General features: G+C 40.4%; 1 protein-coding gene across 1 annotated transcript; it reads right to left on the bottom strand.

Moving 5' to 3' along the window:
* Window positions 1–715: 715 nt before the first annotated feature.
* LOC121257860 (uncharacterized ATP-dependent helicase C29A10.10c-like) lies at window positions 716–9,450 on the bottom strand. The gene is made up of 9 exons (XM_041159110.1): window positions 9,293–9,450; window positions 6,626–8,176; window positions 5,241–5,429; window positions 4,695–4,790; window positions 4,431–4,593; window positions 4,143–4,275; window positions 2,292–4,049; window positions 1,362–2,162; window positions 716–1,275 (listed from the first exon to the last, which is right to left on the bottom strand). Exons 2-8 carry the CDS (start codon window positions 7,983–7,985, stop codon window positions 1,737–1,739), a joined length of 4,125 nt encoding a protein of 1,374 aa, XP_041015044.1. The 5' UTR covers window positions 7,986–8,176; window positions 9,293–9,450; the 3' UTR covers window positions 716–1,275; window positions 1,362–1,736.
* Between the last annotated feature and the right edge of the window lie 9,271 nt (window positions 9,451–18,721).

Here is an 18,721-nt window from a genome sequence, read left to right as displayed (position 1 = left end):
TGACTGTTTATTGAATTTTTTTTTTTTTTTTTTTTTTATTTAAACAAATCGAGAACCTTTAAAAAATAGGAAGTTACTTTTTTCTTTTTTTTTTTTATAAAAGGAAATTACTTTATTTGTGTGAGCAAATAAGGGGCAAAAAAAGGCAAGCCAAGTTTTTTTTCCCCTCGTTTTTTACTGTAAAAAGAGGTGCTGTGATAAATTATAATCCAGCGAAGACACTGGACTCCACATAATAAATCAAACAAAAACGGACACATTTTAAATTCACCCTTTTAAAAAAAGAAGGAAACTTCAACTACCAACTCCTAAGGGCCCACCGACCCACTGGTCAGCACAGGAAAGCGTAGCGCCCAGATTCAGCCAACATGTGGGCCTGAAGATATGAAAAGTTTTACACATGCCATTTGATTTGCTACTGTTGTTGGCATGGACCCACCGAATCCGTCCTATCCACATGACTAATAGACTTTTTCTTCAAGCTCTATAGTTTATCCAAATACAAATGTAATTTAATAACATTAATACTTGGTTTATTCAAAAAAGTTATAAAATTAAAATAATACATATAACTATATCAATTTGTAAATTTTATTCATATAAGTTAAGTACCTTTCATTCAGCACAAATTTACCATATATTAATCATTCGGCAAGAGCATTGCTAGAAAAAAATAATTACACTTTTCAAATTGGCTAATAATCTGAAGAAATAAATAAAAAAAGAATGATATATGATTCAACTAGTAAAGATGTATGTACAAGCCATTTGACATCACAAATGCCACCAAAATTAAGGGGAGTGTTTCCCTTCCATCACTGTACATAAATTTAAATTTGTGTATTTCCTTCCACCAAGGCAGCTACGTCATTTTTTGCTTCTCCTTCGAACAATTAGAAGGAAGGAGATTAAAAAAAAAGGCTCCAAAAGTTTACACAACACTTCAGATGTCATCCAGTAAAAGGGCATTTGCAACTAAATGCCCTGTCATTTGCATTTGCATGTCCAAAGAATGTACATACCATCTTTAAAATGTGAACTGCTAAACTAAAGCAATATAATGTATGAGAGTACCCAAGAGCCAATGAGTAAACTGTACGTCTGAGAAGAGAACCACAAGTGACAGGGCCATGGCAGGAAGCTTCCCCAGTCCCACATCAATTTAGGTCATCAATATATAGGCAACTTGGGATGGATTTGACCGCAAATGTAAAAAGAGATGCAACTAAAGAGGTTCTAGTAGGCTACAGCTTTTCTGAGGCCACCACTGGATTCCTAGATGACATGTATCAAAAGACAGTGCAATATGCTCAGATCCACAGAGACAGTTGTGTTAACATCGGAGGAAGAAGATCTCTTACCTTTTTCAATGGTAAGCTGGTTGATTAGGGGTGGTATGGTTTCCCCCGATCCACCCAAGAGCATCTGGCTCCTTACAAGAAATCACGTACTCAATTCGAGCAAAACAGCTCTTGCAAAAACGTGAACAAACTTTCCAAGCAGATCGACAGCTGTCTCTTCCAAAACCCTCTTTTTCCCTCCGCAAAGAATCAGCCACACGGTTCAGCCCAAACTTGATACAAATCACAAGTGTCTGACTCACCAGCTCAGCCAGCAAACAGAGATTTCCCCGAGTGCTCTGTGACAATAGGTGCAAGCATCACAGCATTATAAAATTAATTAACACCGAAGCTCCCCCTTAAGGCACTAAGATAATTGCACCCAACAATCAACAACTACATCTCTCTCTTCCCCACAAATCCAGCAGAACTTTGCTTCTTCTGTGTGCCATATTGCCAGGCATCTCTAGATTTATCACCTAATTGATCAAAGTTATCCAAAGACTTCTCCATCGATGCCTTTAAGGGCCGGTAACTCCCATTCCTAGCTATCAGTGACCCACTCAACTTCTCATCATCTTCTGATGGTGTCCCTGACCTGGACTCCATATGCATATCCAACTGTCTATGTCTACCCGCTGATCTCAACCCCCTTGTATTAGATGATCCCTTGCCTGGCAATGGTGTGTAAGCTGAGCCCTTAGGTATGAGAAAATCTTTTGGGAGAGAATCCATTTCCATGTAACACTTCCTGGTTCTCACATCAGCAATCAGCGCAGCCCAGTCATCAGATTGTATCAAGGCACTGGCATTCCCCATCACCTGTCAAAGAATCAAGTAAGATATCAGAAAATAAACCTAGAATCATGCATTTTCGTATGGTGGACATGTAGGGCTGAGTGCAGATGCTTGTGTAATAGCTTAGATGAAAGGAATAATAGAAAACTATACCCAAAGAGCCCTTCTTGCACGAGTAAGAGCAACATTCATTCGGCGGATATCTGCGACAAATCCAACTCCATGACTTGATGCACGCACACAAGACATGATTATGACATCACGTTCTTGGCCTTGAAAAGCATCTACAGTATTGATGTACAGATCTTTCCCTTCTTCTGAATTTAAGACTTCCTCAAATTCACGTTGAAGGCATTTTAGTTGGAGCTTGTACGGTGTTATTATGCCAACAGAGATTTTCCCTATACCAGAAGATTTCAAAGTTTTCTGAAGATGTTCATACAAACGAAGACAAAACTGCGCTTCATTTATGTTCTGATAAGAGACAGATCCACCTCTATGAGATTCCCGTCCATGGGTGATATCATAGAATATGTAAGGTCTAAGCAGAGGGTCCGTGTAGTAAACCTCATCAGGTAACTTAGCAACACTTTCACTGTCAGTAAGGCGCCCTTGATAAAAGTACCTAGAAGGGAAATCCCGGATTTCAGGATGCATTCGATACTGCACGGATAATAACATTGTGGGACATCCTGCTTGCTGGAATCTTTCAAAGAGGCTCCTGCTGTACAACAATGTTCCAGCTGCCTTGCTGATAACAGTTGCTGGGAGCTGCTGAGGATCCCCAACAAGAACACACCGCGCTGCACCAAGTGAAAGGGGAGGTAGGACTGCTACTTCACTGGCTTGGGCTGCCTCATCAATGACTACCATATCAAAACCATGAGTGAGACGAGAAAATAACTTGCGGCCGCTGCTCGAGACAGTAGTGAAAACAATCTCGGCCTCATTTGCAAAGCTTGCCTCAAGATTAGCACGGGCTTCTTCCAAATTAAAGCTACTACCAGCACGAAACCTACCCTCTAAAATAACTAGGCGAGACATCTCAACTAGAACTTTATCCCTGCCTTCAACCACTGCTGCAAGGTTCTGCAACAATGTGTCTCGATTCTGATCCCTGGCCACAAGAACATCTGGGTCAACGCCAACGGATCCTTGGGAACGAATAGCAGCAGCAGCAACATTGAGTTCTCTTTGAAGACAAGCTATCTGCTGAGACAACTGAGCTTCACGGCCTCTTAACTGGTGCATCCATCCAAAAATCTCATCACGGCTCTTGACCAAAAGCTGCTCAGTTCTCCGCTCAACAGAAACTGCCTGGGCAGCACGGGTTTGTGAATCAACCCCCACTCGAGCCACATCGGGCCGATAAACTTTCATCTCACCATCAATGAATCCACGATCAAGAACACGGGCAAGAAGCTCATCAGTTGCAGCATTTGAAGGAGCACAGACTAACATTCTAGGCTTTGGACAAAGTTTTGGAAGTGTACGGAAGAGATTCTGGTCCATGTTTTGAAGAACCTCATCAATTGAACCCATAGCAACATTGTCAGAATTGCTCTCATTGGCTTGTTTATAGCTTTCAGGTGCTAGTTTCTTGAGCAAAGAAGTGTAGTAGTGCTGATACTGGACCAGATGGATGACATTTAGCATTCCCCAGACTGTATGTGTCTTACCTGTTCCTGGAGGTCCTTGAACAAGAGTGAAGGGCCATGTCTTTGTTATCCCACTACTTGTACCAGCAGCCGTGTGCATTGCAGCCCATTGAATTGCTGCTAGCTGAGGTTCATTGAACGTCCTATGCAGATGATCAACGAAGTTCTGAGTGAAGCATTCGGGCATGGCAGGGGACTGTTGCTCGTACTTTGGAAAGTGCTCAGGACTAGGCTGAAGGATTGCAGTTTGCATCTGCAGAAGACTTATCTGTAAGCTTCTATTCGTATAAACATCCCTATATAGCATAAAATATTAAGACCATATAAAATAAATTCATATTGTCACCTGCACATTGAGACGGCGAAATGCATGCAATGCAATGTACTCCCGCTGCGTCGTTGCAAGAGAACCAAGCACAGTTAGATACCAAAAGGCCTTGGGATGAAGCTTTCTCAGAATGTGATCATCATCAACCATGCTGGAAAAAACAATAAAAAAACATTCAAGATGAAAATTGTCAACATATTGGCCAACGGGTGCATACACTTAACAACTCCAAGAACAAAATTTCAGTGACAAGCGATTCAAGAACCATCAAACTCTAGGAAAGAAAAGTAAAGCATTCTGACAAACCTATTAGGTTCGTATGAGTCCCCAACATAAAAATGAAGGATTGCCCCATGAGGATCACGAGTATCAATAGGTATGTGACGCCTGACAGTACCAGCTACTTGTCCACTGATATCAGGCTCCCCTTCATCTTCGTTTAAGGAGGTGTTGCTCCGCTTAGATCTAACTGCTTAACATGATGACAATTAACATCAGTAGAAGTACCGTGAAAACACCAATATTCATAATACAAGTTAAACAATCAGAAGTGCTATTCTTGTATCAAACCTGCTCCAGGCCTGGGGGATGAAAGAATTGCAACATCACCCTCCTTAAATGTCCACTTGCACTCATTTGCAGGAAGGACTATCACATCATACCATCCTGAGACAATAAAGAAACATTTCAACTAGTTGATATTAGCAGGGCAATAACAACAATACCTTGCTTATATAAGCACAGACGTCAAACATAAAATTCACGAATGTGTGATAGCACTAAGAAAATGAATATATGATATCAAAAATATAATTCTAAAACACAGCTCCACGGAAGTTGAAAGAATTATTTTCTGCACTAGATCAGTTGAGAGAGAAAAAAAGGCATCAGCGCAAAAAAAATGAGTGAAGAAAAACTCATTGCTTATGAAATTGAGAAATCCTATAGGAATGTTTCAGCCTATTGAAGGTTGCAGAAAATATACAGGACTACTACTGTTCTACTAAATTTGAATTTAAATTATCTTCTAGAATGGCCAAACAACTGAGTAAACTTCATTTGATTTATATTCAATTGACATTGGAACTAATTAACTGAATGAAAAGTTTTTGATACCTCTTTCTCGCCTTTCTATACTCTTTACACGGACCATCACATGTGTATCCCTTGAAACCGTTTCAGTTAACTCCTCCCAAGTGCTATAGAGTTGTGCCCGGCATTCCTCAAAAAGCAAAGGTTCAAATACTCTAACATACTCTTCTACCGATTCAAATTGACCGGGCACACATTGGAGCTCAGTGTCCTCTGATGCATAAAAATATTAATTAGTAGCACACATAACAAAGGCAAATTTACACTCCAAGGGACAAAGAAACGACCAAGAGAAAAGACAAGGAAAAAACAATAGAATTGATAGACCATACAGCAAAACGCTTGAGCATATCAACCACAGGCACATATGATATGGCTGCAATCCAATAAAATTAGTGATTTTCATAACTGCATAACTGAAGTGGAAATTATTACAGAACAGGGTGAACAGGTTTTATTTGTAACATGACGAGGGAGAAGTGTGCTAAAAGTAGGGAAAGTAGCAAGATAGGAAGTTAAAAAATGAGATTTATTCTTTTATAAGTTTAAAAAAATAGAATGGATTAGTGATTTCCTATAGATTTCAAAAGGGGCAGAGATCATTGTTAAAAACTACCAATCTATTTTTTGATGGGAAATCATTAATTTTTTTAATAGAAGAGTAGACATAACCTAAGTATATAGGATGTAAACGAGAAACGGCTAACTAGAATTTACCAAACCTCCCAATCTATTTCTCTGTATATAAAAGGGGAAAGCAGAATTATACATATTAACAGCATTCTATTACTGTAAACAACCAAAAAATCTAAAACCTCTGAAGCATTTGGTGCTCGAAATTCTAAAATTGCATTTGATAGGAGAGTAAATCATATCCTTGTTATTTCACATTGACCCCATACCCATAACCCATATATTCTTCTATCTAACAGGATCACCTCACGGTTGGACCCCTTCGCTATGTGTGGGCCTGAGCAATACAAAACATCAGCTTTTACTCATTCAGAATTCATGCAAGGAATCATACTTCATCCGCAATTCCAACTTTTAATGGGAATAGGATATGGACAATGAGTGGCAAAAACTTCAGATCTCATAACGACACAAAATATAAAGAGGAAAAACAATCTTCATCACTCATGCATATAAACAAGCACAGCACAAGAAAGATGATTGGAAAGAGGCACAAAATGATGGCAAGAATTACATGGTGAAATTTTTTAAGTATCAATTCAGTGCAGATAAGAGATACTCTGAAAAACATAATAATCGGAGAGTATTAGAGCATTAACATGAGAAATAGGGAAGGACACATCATTCAGATGTGGCGAAACTCAAATGGGGAAAATAAATAGCCAATAGACATAATTACAGCTAAAACTTAACAAAAACATATGTTTACATTATACCTGGATGATGCCAAAACTTTTCATTGGTCACCTCCCGTATAAGTCGCTCCACCGACGTGTCCTGATATGGAGTAATGTTAGAAGTTTGCTTCTTAAGTGGAAGATGTTTCTTGCTTCCCAATTTGGAATCCATGGAGTTTTGAGTGATCAAAGCCGACTTCCTATTTGAGACCAGAAAATTCTTTGGCTGCCTCAAATCTGTGGGCTGCTTCCATGAACTCTGTCTAGGAATGGGTGGCAGGGATGCCTCTGCAGAAAAATCAGTTTCACCATTTAACATCCGAGGCCTACCAAGTAGTCCAGAGCTCATATCACCGTTACATTCAGATTTGAGTTCAGTAGATTCCAAAGAGGTGCCTCCTTCATAACATGCAACATCAAGTTGTTTCTGATCCTGCATCATTGGCTGACTCTGCTTTTCTCCAACTCGCTCAGAAGATGGAGGAGCATTACGGACATCTTTCACAGAACGAGTTGTGATTGGTGGTGAAAAGGTCTGCCTTCTTGGCGTTGAAGTTTTCATAGGACCAGCTTGTTTGACATCTTCCAAATTAAGAAACATGGTCTGTCTACTGCGTTTCTTGCCTAGCATTTCTTCCCTTTTCTGGTCAATCTTCCTTTTTCCAGGATTATTTGCACATTTAACTGCACAGATCGCTTCAATACCATTAACTTCTCTTTGTTTTGGGACCAAGCCAGGTTCCTCCAGACCATCTGAGGACACATCACCTCTTGCATTTCCTTCTATATTTCGACTACTATTGGCTTTCTGATCACTGGGATCTGGATCCAATTCTAAAGCAGCACAAGTACTACTTTCATCCTTGATACTTTGAAAAGTTTTGACACCAGAAGAGATATTGTCAGTAGCTACACCAGAAGCAAAGCGATCCCTCACTTCAGATGTTCCTCGCTCTTGTGAAGCTTTACCCCGTTCACTCAAACTAGTGTTTCCATATGCATCAGTAGAGCCCTCAGCATCAGACCATTCTCCTTCTTCTCTTTCAGCAGATGGAACTTCTGCTGAAACCTGAACAAATGAAGGTGAGGCTCTCATCTCCTCATCATTACTAGTCTTGGGATTCTTATCCCCAGCCCTCTCCTGTTCAGTACCCTTTTCAGGGCCATGTGCATGTTTGGGCCGTACAAAGGGCTGAAAGCCGGATACTGATGATGCATGTGAAAAGGCATGATTATTTGTTATTCTTTGGGGAGCAGTTGAAGCTGCAACCAAGTTAGCAGTGTTGGGTTTCATAGATGGATGTGTTTTTTGCGGCTGGAGGCTGAGGACACCATCACTCTCATTATCCTCAGCAGGGGGTTCATTGAGATCAAATAATGGCCTTCCACGCGAACCCATCTCATATGTAAATGCATACAATCGAAACTATTTCTGAAAACAGGTTCAACAGAAGCTCTTCTAGTTTTCTCTTTAACAAAAAATTCACATGACATGCCAGCAATGACCCAAGGCAGAAGGATCCACAAAAAACTGCTAATAAAAGTTTTAATCGCCCGCTGGTTTCGGTGGATCAAGTTCAGCAAACTAGTCTACAAGCACAGTAGAAAGGAAGCTAAGAAAGCAATCAGGGCTAAATTTAAAAAGCAAGCCAACATATAGATATGAGATCATTTTAAAGACAGATGCATAAAGCCTTACCTATCGAAAATCACATGAATAGAAAAAAACAGAATAACCTTAAACCCAGATCTCACTCAGTTAAAGTCTATTTAATAGGTTGAATGAATCAAACCATAATTCACAATGCATAGAGTGCTAAAAATGGAAACCTTTTTTTAATTTCGACATGTGCATCAAGTTTTCCAAGATAAAAACTCAACACTATCCATTGCCAAGTACTCAAATAAAGCATGTAATGTGCAGAGAGAATACAAGAGAGCAGGAAATGATATAGGCATGATTAACCTTCTAGTAGGTATTCATAATTTCATATTGCTAACTAAGACCCAGCAATGACACCAAATGACAGAACCTTGATCCATAATTTCATATTTCATACCGTTCCCGCACGGCAAATTCTGGCCGAAACTGAAATTAAAACCTTGATTCATATTGCTAACTAAGACCCAGCAATGACACCAAATAGCAGAACCTGTATGCATATAATCCTAACCAAAAGATTTAGCGGCCCTTGCCACCACCCAGTTCTAAAAATACATACGGGGAGTAACAGTGCACCAAATCCAGAAACCCCGATTTTCATATACTCAATTACATATGCATCACATAGAACAGGCCTCACTCCCATCACTTATCAAGCAAAAAAAAAAAAGCACAGATCAACCTCCGAATCACAATACTCCCCACATCACCAACTAAGCTGGCATTAGTTTTCTAGGGTTTCAAAGAATCAAGCAGTCAAACCTTCAAAACTAATCCCTCTTGGCACAGAGCTCGAATCCCCATACCACACACCTAATCCCCACTAATCTACACACTAAACCAGCATTCTCACACGGATCGAACATGTTCATATCTCCCCCATTCGGAAATTGAGGCACTAATCCGATGGCCAACCTCATGATTCATTCGTATTCATGCCACTGATTGATATAAGCAAATTATCCATTTTAAGTCGAATAAAGAATTAAAACTTAAAATTAAATATTAGATATTAAATTCACTGTTTGGAGATAGAATTTTACCTCTAAGGGAGTGCTTGAATCTAAAGAGGAATTCTATTGAGGAAGAGAGAGATAGAGGCTGTGTGTGTAATAGGTTAGAGCGAGAGCTCGAGAGCGAAGGGAGAATGCAAATATGTGGGGGAACAAAGGGCGTGGTGACGGGTTTATATAGGAAATATAGAACCCCTCTCGCCGGTAGGTTTTTTCTCCGGTCGCGTTTATTAACCCGGCGAATTCTTAATCTAGTAATTTTTTTATCATAATCCACTTTTATCCTTCCGAGGAAAGCGAATTACCGAAAACATCCTGGTTTATCACGAGGGGTGCCGTGTCCCATTCCCCTCATGATTCATCGAGTCCTGGCCGGATTAAAAAGACAAAGGTTAACTCCGTAATTGCAGTCCCATAAAACAGATTATGTTAATCAGTCTGCGGGTTTCACGTGTAGGGTCATGCTACAGCCCCGCTGAGGGCTCCGCTGGGCTTAGCATGTATTTTTTGTGTATTTTTTTAAGTTATTTTTTATATAGAGTATTTTTACACTTTTTAAATATTTTTTAAAAAATAAAATAATTTTAAAATATCATTAAAAAATATTTTTTTAATCAGAAAGTAAAAAAAAAAATCATTAAAAAATATTTCTTTAATCACGACGTAGAATAAAAATTATTTTTTATTGTACTTCGTGATTAAAGAAGTATTTTTTAATAATATTGTGATTTTTATTTTATTTTTTAAAAATATTAAAAAATATTAAAAATATCTATATAAAAACAAAATTTTAAAAAAACACATATAAAAAAACACTAGAGCTCAGCGGGAGCTCCCAGCGGGGCATCTAGAATTTTCCTTCACGTGTATTGCGCTCACACATAAGAATCATATGTGGGAAGCGGTAAATAGACGTTAATTCTGTCGATAAGTGGGTCTGGCCCTGGAGTGCCACGTGTCAAGGACGAGAGTTTGTAAATTTTCAGTAAACGTCGTGGCATCGATCGATCATTTCGTTGGACTCCAATGAAAATTGCGTAATCACAATCTCTCCCACGTGCCTCCATTGCAACCAATAGTACGGAAACACAACGGCTTTTGCAACGCGCGTCGGCCGATTTGGGGACGAGCTTACGAGAATACAACTCGTGATTGGAGGGGTACATCCACGCGCGAAGAAGGTGCACCAAGTTTTGGGTTATCAAACCCTATATTTTTATTATTGTACCAAATAAGCCCCTGATTCTGCTTGGGATTTGGTAGACTCTGAATCGTAAGGATATGCAATACAAGGTTATCTATCTTCGTTCGTGACTGATAAAGATACAATGCACCTAGCATGCATCTAACAATACGTAATATTCGCAGCGGATAATTATTTTCTTAAGCAATATTATGCACAAGATATGACATATTCCAAAATAACATAAACATACTTCATTATCATATAATAACTAACGTCCAAAAGTTACAATACTTGTCCAAAAGGTTTATAACAACACGAGTACTGGAGATAGTGCTCCTTAAGTATATAATTAAACGAACATAACTATTAAACTAGTCTAATGAGTAGCTCGCGCAATTCAACCAAGATAATCATAATCCAATCTAAAAATTAGATCATTGACGTGGTGAGCTCCTCGTTGTCGTATCGCGGCCTATTTGACCTCGTCTAGGTGATCTTCAACTGGTTGTCCAGATCTTGACACAAGATCTATTATTCCGGAAGGAATGGAAGTTGAGACTATCAAGTGATATTTGATTACAAATCCCGACAAGTTAACAGCCAACTTAAATTAATAGTTTACAAATGTATGCATGACAGTTTTTTGAATGTTGACGTGAACATGAATGAACGTGACATGACTTGGCAAAATAGCATGACATGTGCTGACATAACTTAAAAACTGATATGTATTGAAACTGAACATAAACTTGGAATCTTGTTTAACAATTTAAACTGGTTAACTAAAATGAAATGTAGATGCTACACAGGTCCCCTTAAGTCGTTTGCCTCTGCCAATATACAATCACATCATAGGTATCTACGTCAGTTGTGAGTACATTAACATATGCATCACTTTATAGATATCTGCACCTGTTGTGAGTGCATAATGTACACAACCAGTGTCGGTGCATGACTTCACTTTAGAAACTAGTTCTTTAAGTCTAATTCAAAACCTGTTGATTTTTATATTGTCAACCTAGAGAATTTTACACTAATTTAAACACTCCAGCATGAACAAAGAAGTTTTATTAAGATAATGCCTCATCTTAACATTTGGGGTCGTGATAAATATATAGACTCGACTAACTTAAAAATACTATTTTTCGTAACATGCTTTATACATGTGACATGACATGATATGAAATAATTGATTGTGCGACAAATGACATGGCATAACATGATGTGATGAGTAACATATAAACATGACATGGCATGATAGAACATGTAATATATAAGTATGAACTAGAATTAAATCATAGCATGACATAATATAACGTGTATCAGATAAGAAACATGGTGTTAACATAACATATATAAGCATAAGAAACATGAATAATGGTTTCTTACCACCATACAATTACATATACAAGTATCCTGAAAGTAAGTTAGAGGCAAACTTACAGTGACTGTAACGTGACGAAAAACTAGCGCGAAATAATGTGAACTGAAAGGAAATGTTTCTAAGGATTAGAAACTTCTTACTAAAATATTTAGAAATATAAAATCACTGACTTATGGAAAAATCACCATTTTACCCATTTACTTGTGGAAAAATGACCATTTTTCTTCTAGATTAAGGATTTTGCATCTTAACTCCAAAACTCATAAAAAATTACATTCTTTATGTAAATTTTGTCCTAAACCCAAATATCTAATCAAAAAAAATTTAAAATACATCAAAACTATAAGAACTATACTTAGGCCGAATATATTAGGGCTAAAATCTTTGATTTTTGTTGCAATTCTTTCAACTTTAACTTTTATGCTAAAATCGATTTATGTAACACTTAAAAATCAGATTCTATGTTTTAAATAATCATAATAAGATCACAAAATATACATTTCACAAAAATCATAACCTCCTCATGTTAAGAGAATGTTAAAACACAGATGAAGGACATGCATGAGAAAGGCCTCTGTTACTACTGTGAGGCTAACCTGAAACCTAAGTTGCATTTCATTGAAGAAATTTATGACCAACCTGAGGATGTGCAATTACAGAAGATAAGTGTGGGTGAGGGAAAAACAGTGGACTATGTAGTTCATTTAGAGCCCCTTAAAGATAACCCTGAGATCTCATTACATGTTATAATGGGTTCACTGAACCCGAGGACCATGAGGGTTATGGCGACTGTGGGAAATTGTTGGTTAGTGGTGCTTATTGACACAGACAACACCCATAACTTTTTTTTATGTTGGGGGTTTACATAAAACTAAGTTGACTTGTGACAATAGTGATAGGGCAAGGGTTAAGGTGGCTAATGGAGCCATGGTGGATAGTGAAGGGATGGTTACCAAGATTCCCTTGTCTATACAGGGGACTTTCTTTGACACTAGAGCTTATATTCTAAGTCTAGCGGGCTGTGACATAGTATTAGAAGTCTCTTGGCTCCAAACCCTTGGTACCATTTGATGGAATTTTCAAAGTTTACTAATGCAATTTACTCATGCAGGAAAGTAAGTCAAACTTAAAGGGCTCACTACCCAAAAATTCATTGAAGAAGGGAGATTACCTGGCAGTAACATCATGTAGTGCTAAGGGGTCCTACTGTAGTTATTGAAAGGAAAATGGGCCCACTTAAAGCAGCAACCATCCTCAGAAATCCAAAAACTCCTACACCACTTCCAAGATATTTTTTCTGAACCAAACATCCTGCCCCCACATAGATCCTATGACCATTCCATTGTCCTCCACCTTGGCACAAAACCCATATCAGTCAGACCATATAGATATCCATTTTTTAAAAATGATGAAATTGAGAAAATTGTAAAAGAACTACTGATCTCTAGAGTAATACGGCCTAGCCAAAACCTCTATTCATTCCTCGTGCTTTTAGTAAGGAAGGCAATTGGATCTTGAAGGTTGTGTGTTGACTATCAGGCCCTCAATAGTGTGACAATCAAGGATAAATATCCTACACTAGTTGTTGAGGAACTGCTAGATGAATTAAGTGGAGCTACAATATTTTCTAAACTAGATCTCAGATCTGGATACCACTAGATCTGTATCAAACCTGAGGACATACCTAAGATAGCCTTCTGTACCCATGAAGGCCACTACGAATTTCTGGTCATGCCGTTTGGCTTGACCAATGCTCCTAACACATTCCAAAGTTTAATGAATACTATTTTCTGGCCTTTTCGGAGAAAGTATATATTGATGTTTTTTTATGATATTTTGGTCTATAGTAGGAATATGGAACAGTACCAACTATACCTTAGAAGCACTCTTGACACATTGAGACAACACAAGCTCTTGCAAGATTGTCCAAGTGCAGATTTGGCAGCTCAGAGATTGCATACTTGGGGCATTTTATTTCTGTCCAATGGGTCAAAGCTGACCCAAAAAAACTTAAGGCAATGGAAGAGTAGCCAAGACCCTCCTCTATAAAGGGCCTTCGTGGTTTCCTAAGCCTGACTGGATATTACAGGCGCTTCATAAAGGGTTACAGAGGAATAGCTGCATCTTTAACTAGCTTATTAAAGAAGGATGGATTTCAGTGGAATCAAGAAGATGAGGAGGCCTTCCTCAACTTGAAATGGGCAGTGATGAATCCACATGTCCTTGCCCTTCCGGACTTTTCACATCCATTCACTATCAAATGTGATGCCTTGGGCAAGGCAGAGGGAGCTATACTGATGCAAAAAGGACACCTTATTGCCTATTACAGCCAAGCTTTGAATGGAAGGATACTACACATGTCTACTTAAGAAAAGGTGTTACTAGCCTTAGTCTCGGCTATACAAAGGTGGAGACCCTATCTCTTAGGATCTCAGTTTATAGTCAAAACCGACCACCAAAGTCTAACGTTCTTGTTGGATCAAAAAATTGGTTCACCCATGTAGCAAAGATGGGTGCTCAAGCTACCAGGATATGGCTTCTAAGTAGAGTACAAGCAGGGGAAGGAGAACAAGGTCATTGATGCTTTTTCTAGGAGGCATGAGGAAGTTGGTCTAGTAACTCTAGCATTAACCATGGTCTCAGTACCTAAGTTAGAAATGCTAGAAGAATTAAGGCAATTGTATTTAGATGATCCTGAAGTGCAAGTTCTTTTGCAGAACTGGAGAAATTAGGAATTGAGGCCTAAATACATCTACAAGGATGGTTTGCTTTATTACAAGCAAAGGTTGTACATCACCCACCATAAAACATTCAAACTCAAGTTGCTGGAACTGCTGCCCAGTAGCCTAACAAGGGGCATTCTGGATATGATAAGACCATCCATCGTGTTAGAAAGGAATTTTTCTAGCCAAGATTGAAGGATGAGGTAAAAGAATACATTAAGGGTTGTGATGTGTGCCAACGGGTGAATCAGGAGAACACTCTTCCAGGGGAACTTTATAGACACTACCAATGCCCTCTCGATCTTGGAAAAATGTCACAATGGAGTTCATTGAGGGCCTACAACCCTACAAAGGCTTTGACTATTTGTGAGTGGTTGTACAAATATTAACCAAATTCAGCCACTTCATACCTTTAACTCATCCATAGTCAGCTACTACCCCAGCCCAACTCTTCCTTAAACACGTTTTCCAACTACATGGTATGCCTAACACCATCATTTCTGACCAAGACAAGTCCTTCCCTAGTAGGTTCTGGGGTAAGTTGTTTAGACAACAGGGGGTTCAACTAGCCTTCTCTACTACCTATCACCCACAAAAAGATGGCCAGACAGAGGCTGTGAACCTCTAGAAAACTGCCTGTGTTGCTTTGCTGGTGATCGACCTAGAGATTGTGTAGTGTGGCTTCCTTTAGCCGAGTGGTGATATAATACCTCCAAGCATGAATCTACCCTCTTAACCCCTTTTGAAGCCCTATACGACTATCAACATCCCAAGTTAATAAGTTACCTGCCAGGAGACTCACAAGTGGAGGCCGTGGACTCAACCCTTCGATCTCGTGAGTTGATTTCTCAATTGTTGCGCCAAAACCTACAAAAAGCCCAAGAGAGGATGAAATACTATGCAGATCTGAGGAGAAATGTGAGATCTTTTGACATAGGGGAATGGGTATATGTCCGGCTACAACCTTACCGACAACAAACAGTGGCTCACAGGAAGAGTATGAAGTTGTCTCCCCATTTTTATGGGCCGTTACAGATCCTCAGTCGTGTCGGCGCTGTGGCATACCGCTTACAACTCCCAAAAACAACACACATTCACTTGGTCTTCCATGTCTAGCCCAAGAAAAAGCATGGAAGTACCATAACCCTGATTCCCCTCTGTTAATGTCATGTTTCTCACACTTTTGGACCAAACTCTAATAACTCAGGTCTTCAAAAGTGGGCCCTATGTAAGGTAGGAAAAGAGTGTGGCTTTGAGAGGGCGGCTTTGGGGCCTGGAACCTCTGATGTTAAAGTTAATAAATATTCTTGAAGTGTAGTAAATAAGTAAGAAAGTTTAGGGATCAGAGAGATATTCTCGTACCTATGATCTACTATTTATACTACAGGCCTGAGGAGCAGACCGTGCCTTCTATCATGAAGTTCGCATTCCCCGTGCTATTCCTTTTGTCAAAATATTTAAATACGAAGTGGCTCTGCGACGGCATCATTAATGTGACGTGCAGTCCGAGTGGCAGAACCATTAATGCGGCGTGGTTCTCCAACCTTCTCATCTTAGTCTGTTTTCCTTCTGTCCATTCATGTCTTTTTTGTTAGTAGATCAACGGTTCTCTATAAATCACGCATGCCGTGTGGGCGGGCACTCGAGGACTAGAAATTATTCGAGGGGTCATCAGATCAACGAGTCTTATCTTTTGCAACACCATCCCCTTGCAAGTTATGTACAGAGGAGCCTCCTAGTGGGCCAAGTTCATGGCTTTCTACTCTGGGCCAGGCTTGATAGGGCCTTTTGGGCCTTGTGAGAAAAATTCCCTTACAATTATCCCGCTAATTCTCACCGGAAAAGTACGGTGGGGATTTATCACGATTCTGTCCCGCCTCCTTACCAAGGCCAGGAACTTCATTTAGACTTTCTGAGGTCCAAGAGGCTTCTGCTTATTGATGTTTCTGACGACGTTCCTATCTTCCATGATGGGCTTACCTTTTCATTACATATTTTCAACCTCATTAATGAATGGGTGTCAAACGGCTTTTCATGTTGACGTTGCTTCGTAAACCACATTTTCCAAAACCGAAACAGCGAGTATCTTTGTCGCTATGATTCATGAGAATCTAACTGTCACCTTCTTTTATAAAACGTGGGAGTGGGACCTGATTTCCGCCCACTACGTTGCGATTGTCCCGCCATTCTAATTCTCTTGATTTTTCTTCTCTTTGACCAGTCTTCTTTGCTACTTCATGCTCTAGCAGTGATGGCTTCTAAAAAATCTATTCAACCCAACATGTTCGGCGAGGGCTCTACTGACACTGGGTCATTGTTTTTGGGTAGCGGATGACGCTTGACTACCAACAAATCAACGCTGGCCTCCTTAGCCCTTACCTTCCAAGTACCAGAGTCTGTTTCTTTCGAAGTTTCTAGCCCCGACGAGGGCGCCGTCAATGCAAAGGGTCATTCCAGTAAGGTAGCCCTATAGCCTTCCATGTTTTCATGCGGTTTGAGATTGTCGTTCCCTCACCCTATCTGTGACCTTCTAGACCACCTAGGCTTGGCCCCTTCCAAACTGCATCCAAACACCTGGAGATTATTGATTTGCTGCAGCATTATCTAGCGGCAGGCTGTGTTGGAATCCTTTTCGGATGACACAGACCTTACTAGCCACGACTTTCTTCTTGCCCATAGGGTCCTACTCCTAAAGGGGAATGTATGCAACTTTAAGACATCCAATGCTCTAGTCACCTTGGAGCTGCAATACTGGAAGGTGAAAAACTGGTCTCCCAAGTTCTTCTTTGTATGTGGCCACAGATAGGAGTTTCTGGTAGGTCAGGTGAATCGCCAGGAGTTTCCCATATGGACAGACTGGGGAAAAATTTCAGAAGATAAGGTTGTGCGTCCGACAGCATTTCGAAGCGAAGCTTTTTGTAATCGTGCAGGAATGGGTGCAAAACCATCTCGATAGTGTTTTTCCCGAGATTCTCCTTTCTGAGGAGAGTCTTAGGAGCTCTCTACCTCCCCTAGGACACCTTCCTTCTGATAATAGGCCGGTTGTTACGCGGCCCCAAGTCGCTCCGCTTTAGAAGCGTTTCTCGAACCTTCCTTTGTTGGATAAGGGGAAGAAAGCTCGTCGGGAGAGTGTTCGGCCGAGGATAGGCCTCTTCCCGAGGTACAGGACCCTTTAATGCAGGGATCAGCTACTTTGGAGACTAGCCATCCCATTACAGTGGCGGTCCTAGCGCCAGTTGTGGCGAGTGAGCCGACAAGTACTTTTCCCGCGGTGCCGCTATCAGTGGTCACTGTTGAGGCATCCAAGGGCGAGGTTGGATGGACGTTCTCCTTCAAAACATTTTCGAATCTATCGCTCCTGATGAGGGACAATATTCTTCTTCATAGATCTCCCCTCCTTCTTCATCCTGCTCGGTCTTCGTGAATTATTCTCTTGAAGTAGCTGATGAAGGGGTGGAGGTTACTTCAAGCAACCCGTGGAGGTAGGAGATCATACAGGAAGTAAGTCCCCTCCAAACGTTGCCATCCTCTGGGTTGTGAAGAGTCCTGCTGTGGATTCTTCTGTCCAAGCCGCATTCCCAGAGAGGAAAAGTCTATTTCGGCAGATTTCGACTGATGATGGTCAGAGGAGTCTAGTCATCGACCCACCCGTCCAGGTGGAGTTCTCTGAAGGCGGAAGCTCCATAAGTGATGCAGCCGGTGAGAGTCTGAGTGATGAACTACTCGCCCGGGCTGAGTGTCTAGTGGGTGACGACTTTCTTCCGAATGCTGCGATCAGCCCCATCTGGGGGTTTTGAGCGATGACCCACCTGCTCATGCTAAAGTCTCTGCGAAATGCCTGAGTCTCCAGGCCTTGCGGAGGCCCTTCCTTCTCTATTTTAGCTAGCCCTGGAGGGGAGCCGAGAGGAAGCCATTGGTTGGGTTGTTGAGTACCTATCGGGCTTTTTTATGAGGTTCGACCGCTTCTCTCCCGCCTTTTACTTTCTTCTCTTTTCCTTTTTCTTAATATTTTCTTTATGTTGCCAGGGCAGCTCTCAGCTTACAGACTCCATCGTGGAGATTAGAAGGCCACCGTTCAAGAAAGCTTGGAGGAGAGGGAACAGTTGAAGTGCGAACTCGAGAGGACAAGGCTCGACCTATCAAGCAAGCGCAAGAGACTGAAGAAG

The sequence above is a fragment of the Juglans microcarpa x Juglans regia genome, chromosome 3S (genome assembly GCF_004785595.1).
Source record: "Juglans microcarpa x Juglans regia isolate MS1-56 chromosome 3S, Jm3101_v1.0, whole genome shotgun sequence".
NCBI lineage: Eukaryota > Viridiplantae > Streptophyta > Magnoliopsida > Fagales > Juglandaceae > Juglans > Juglans microcarpa x Juglans regia.
Note: the sequence above shows the minus strand (reverse complement) of the source record. Positions and strands in the feature narration are given on the sequence as shown.

Coding starts and splice junctions, on each gene's coding strand:
- LOC121257860 (XM_041159110.1), bottom strand. CDS start 7,985: ATGGGTTCGCGTGGAAGGCCATTATTTGATCTCAATGAACCCCCTGCT. Junction 4,594..4,694: donor ATCCCCCAGGCCTGGAGCAG/GTTTGATACAAG, acceptor CATGTTAAGCAG/TTAGATCTAAGCGGAGCAAC. Junction 4,050..4,142: donor TTCGCCGTCTCAATGTGCAG/GTGACAATATGA, acceptor AGTCTTCTGCAG/ATGCAAACTGCAATCCTTCA.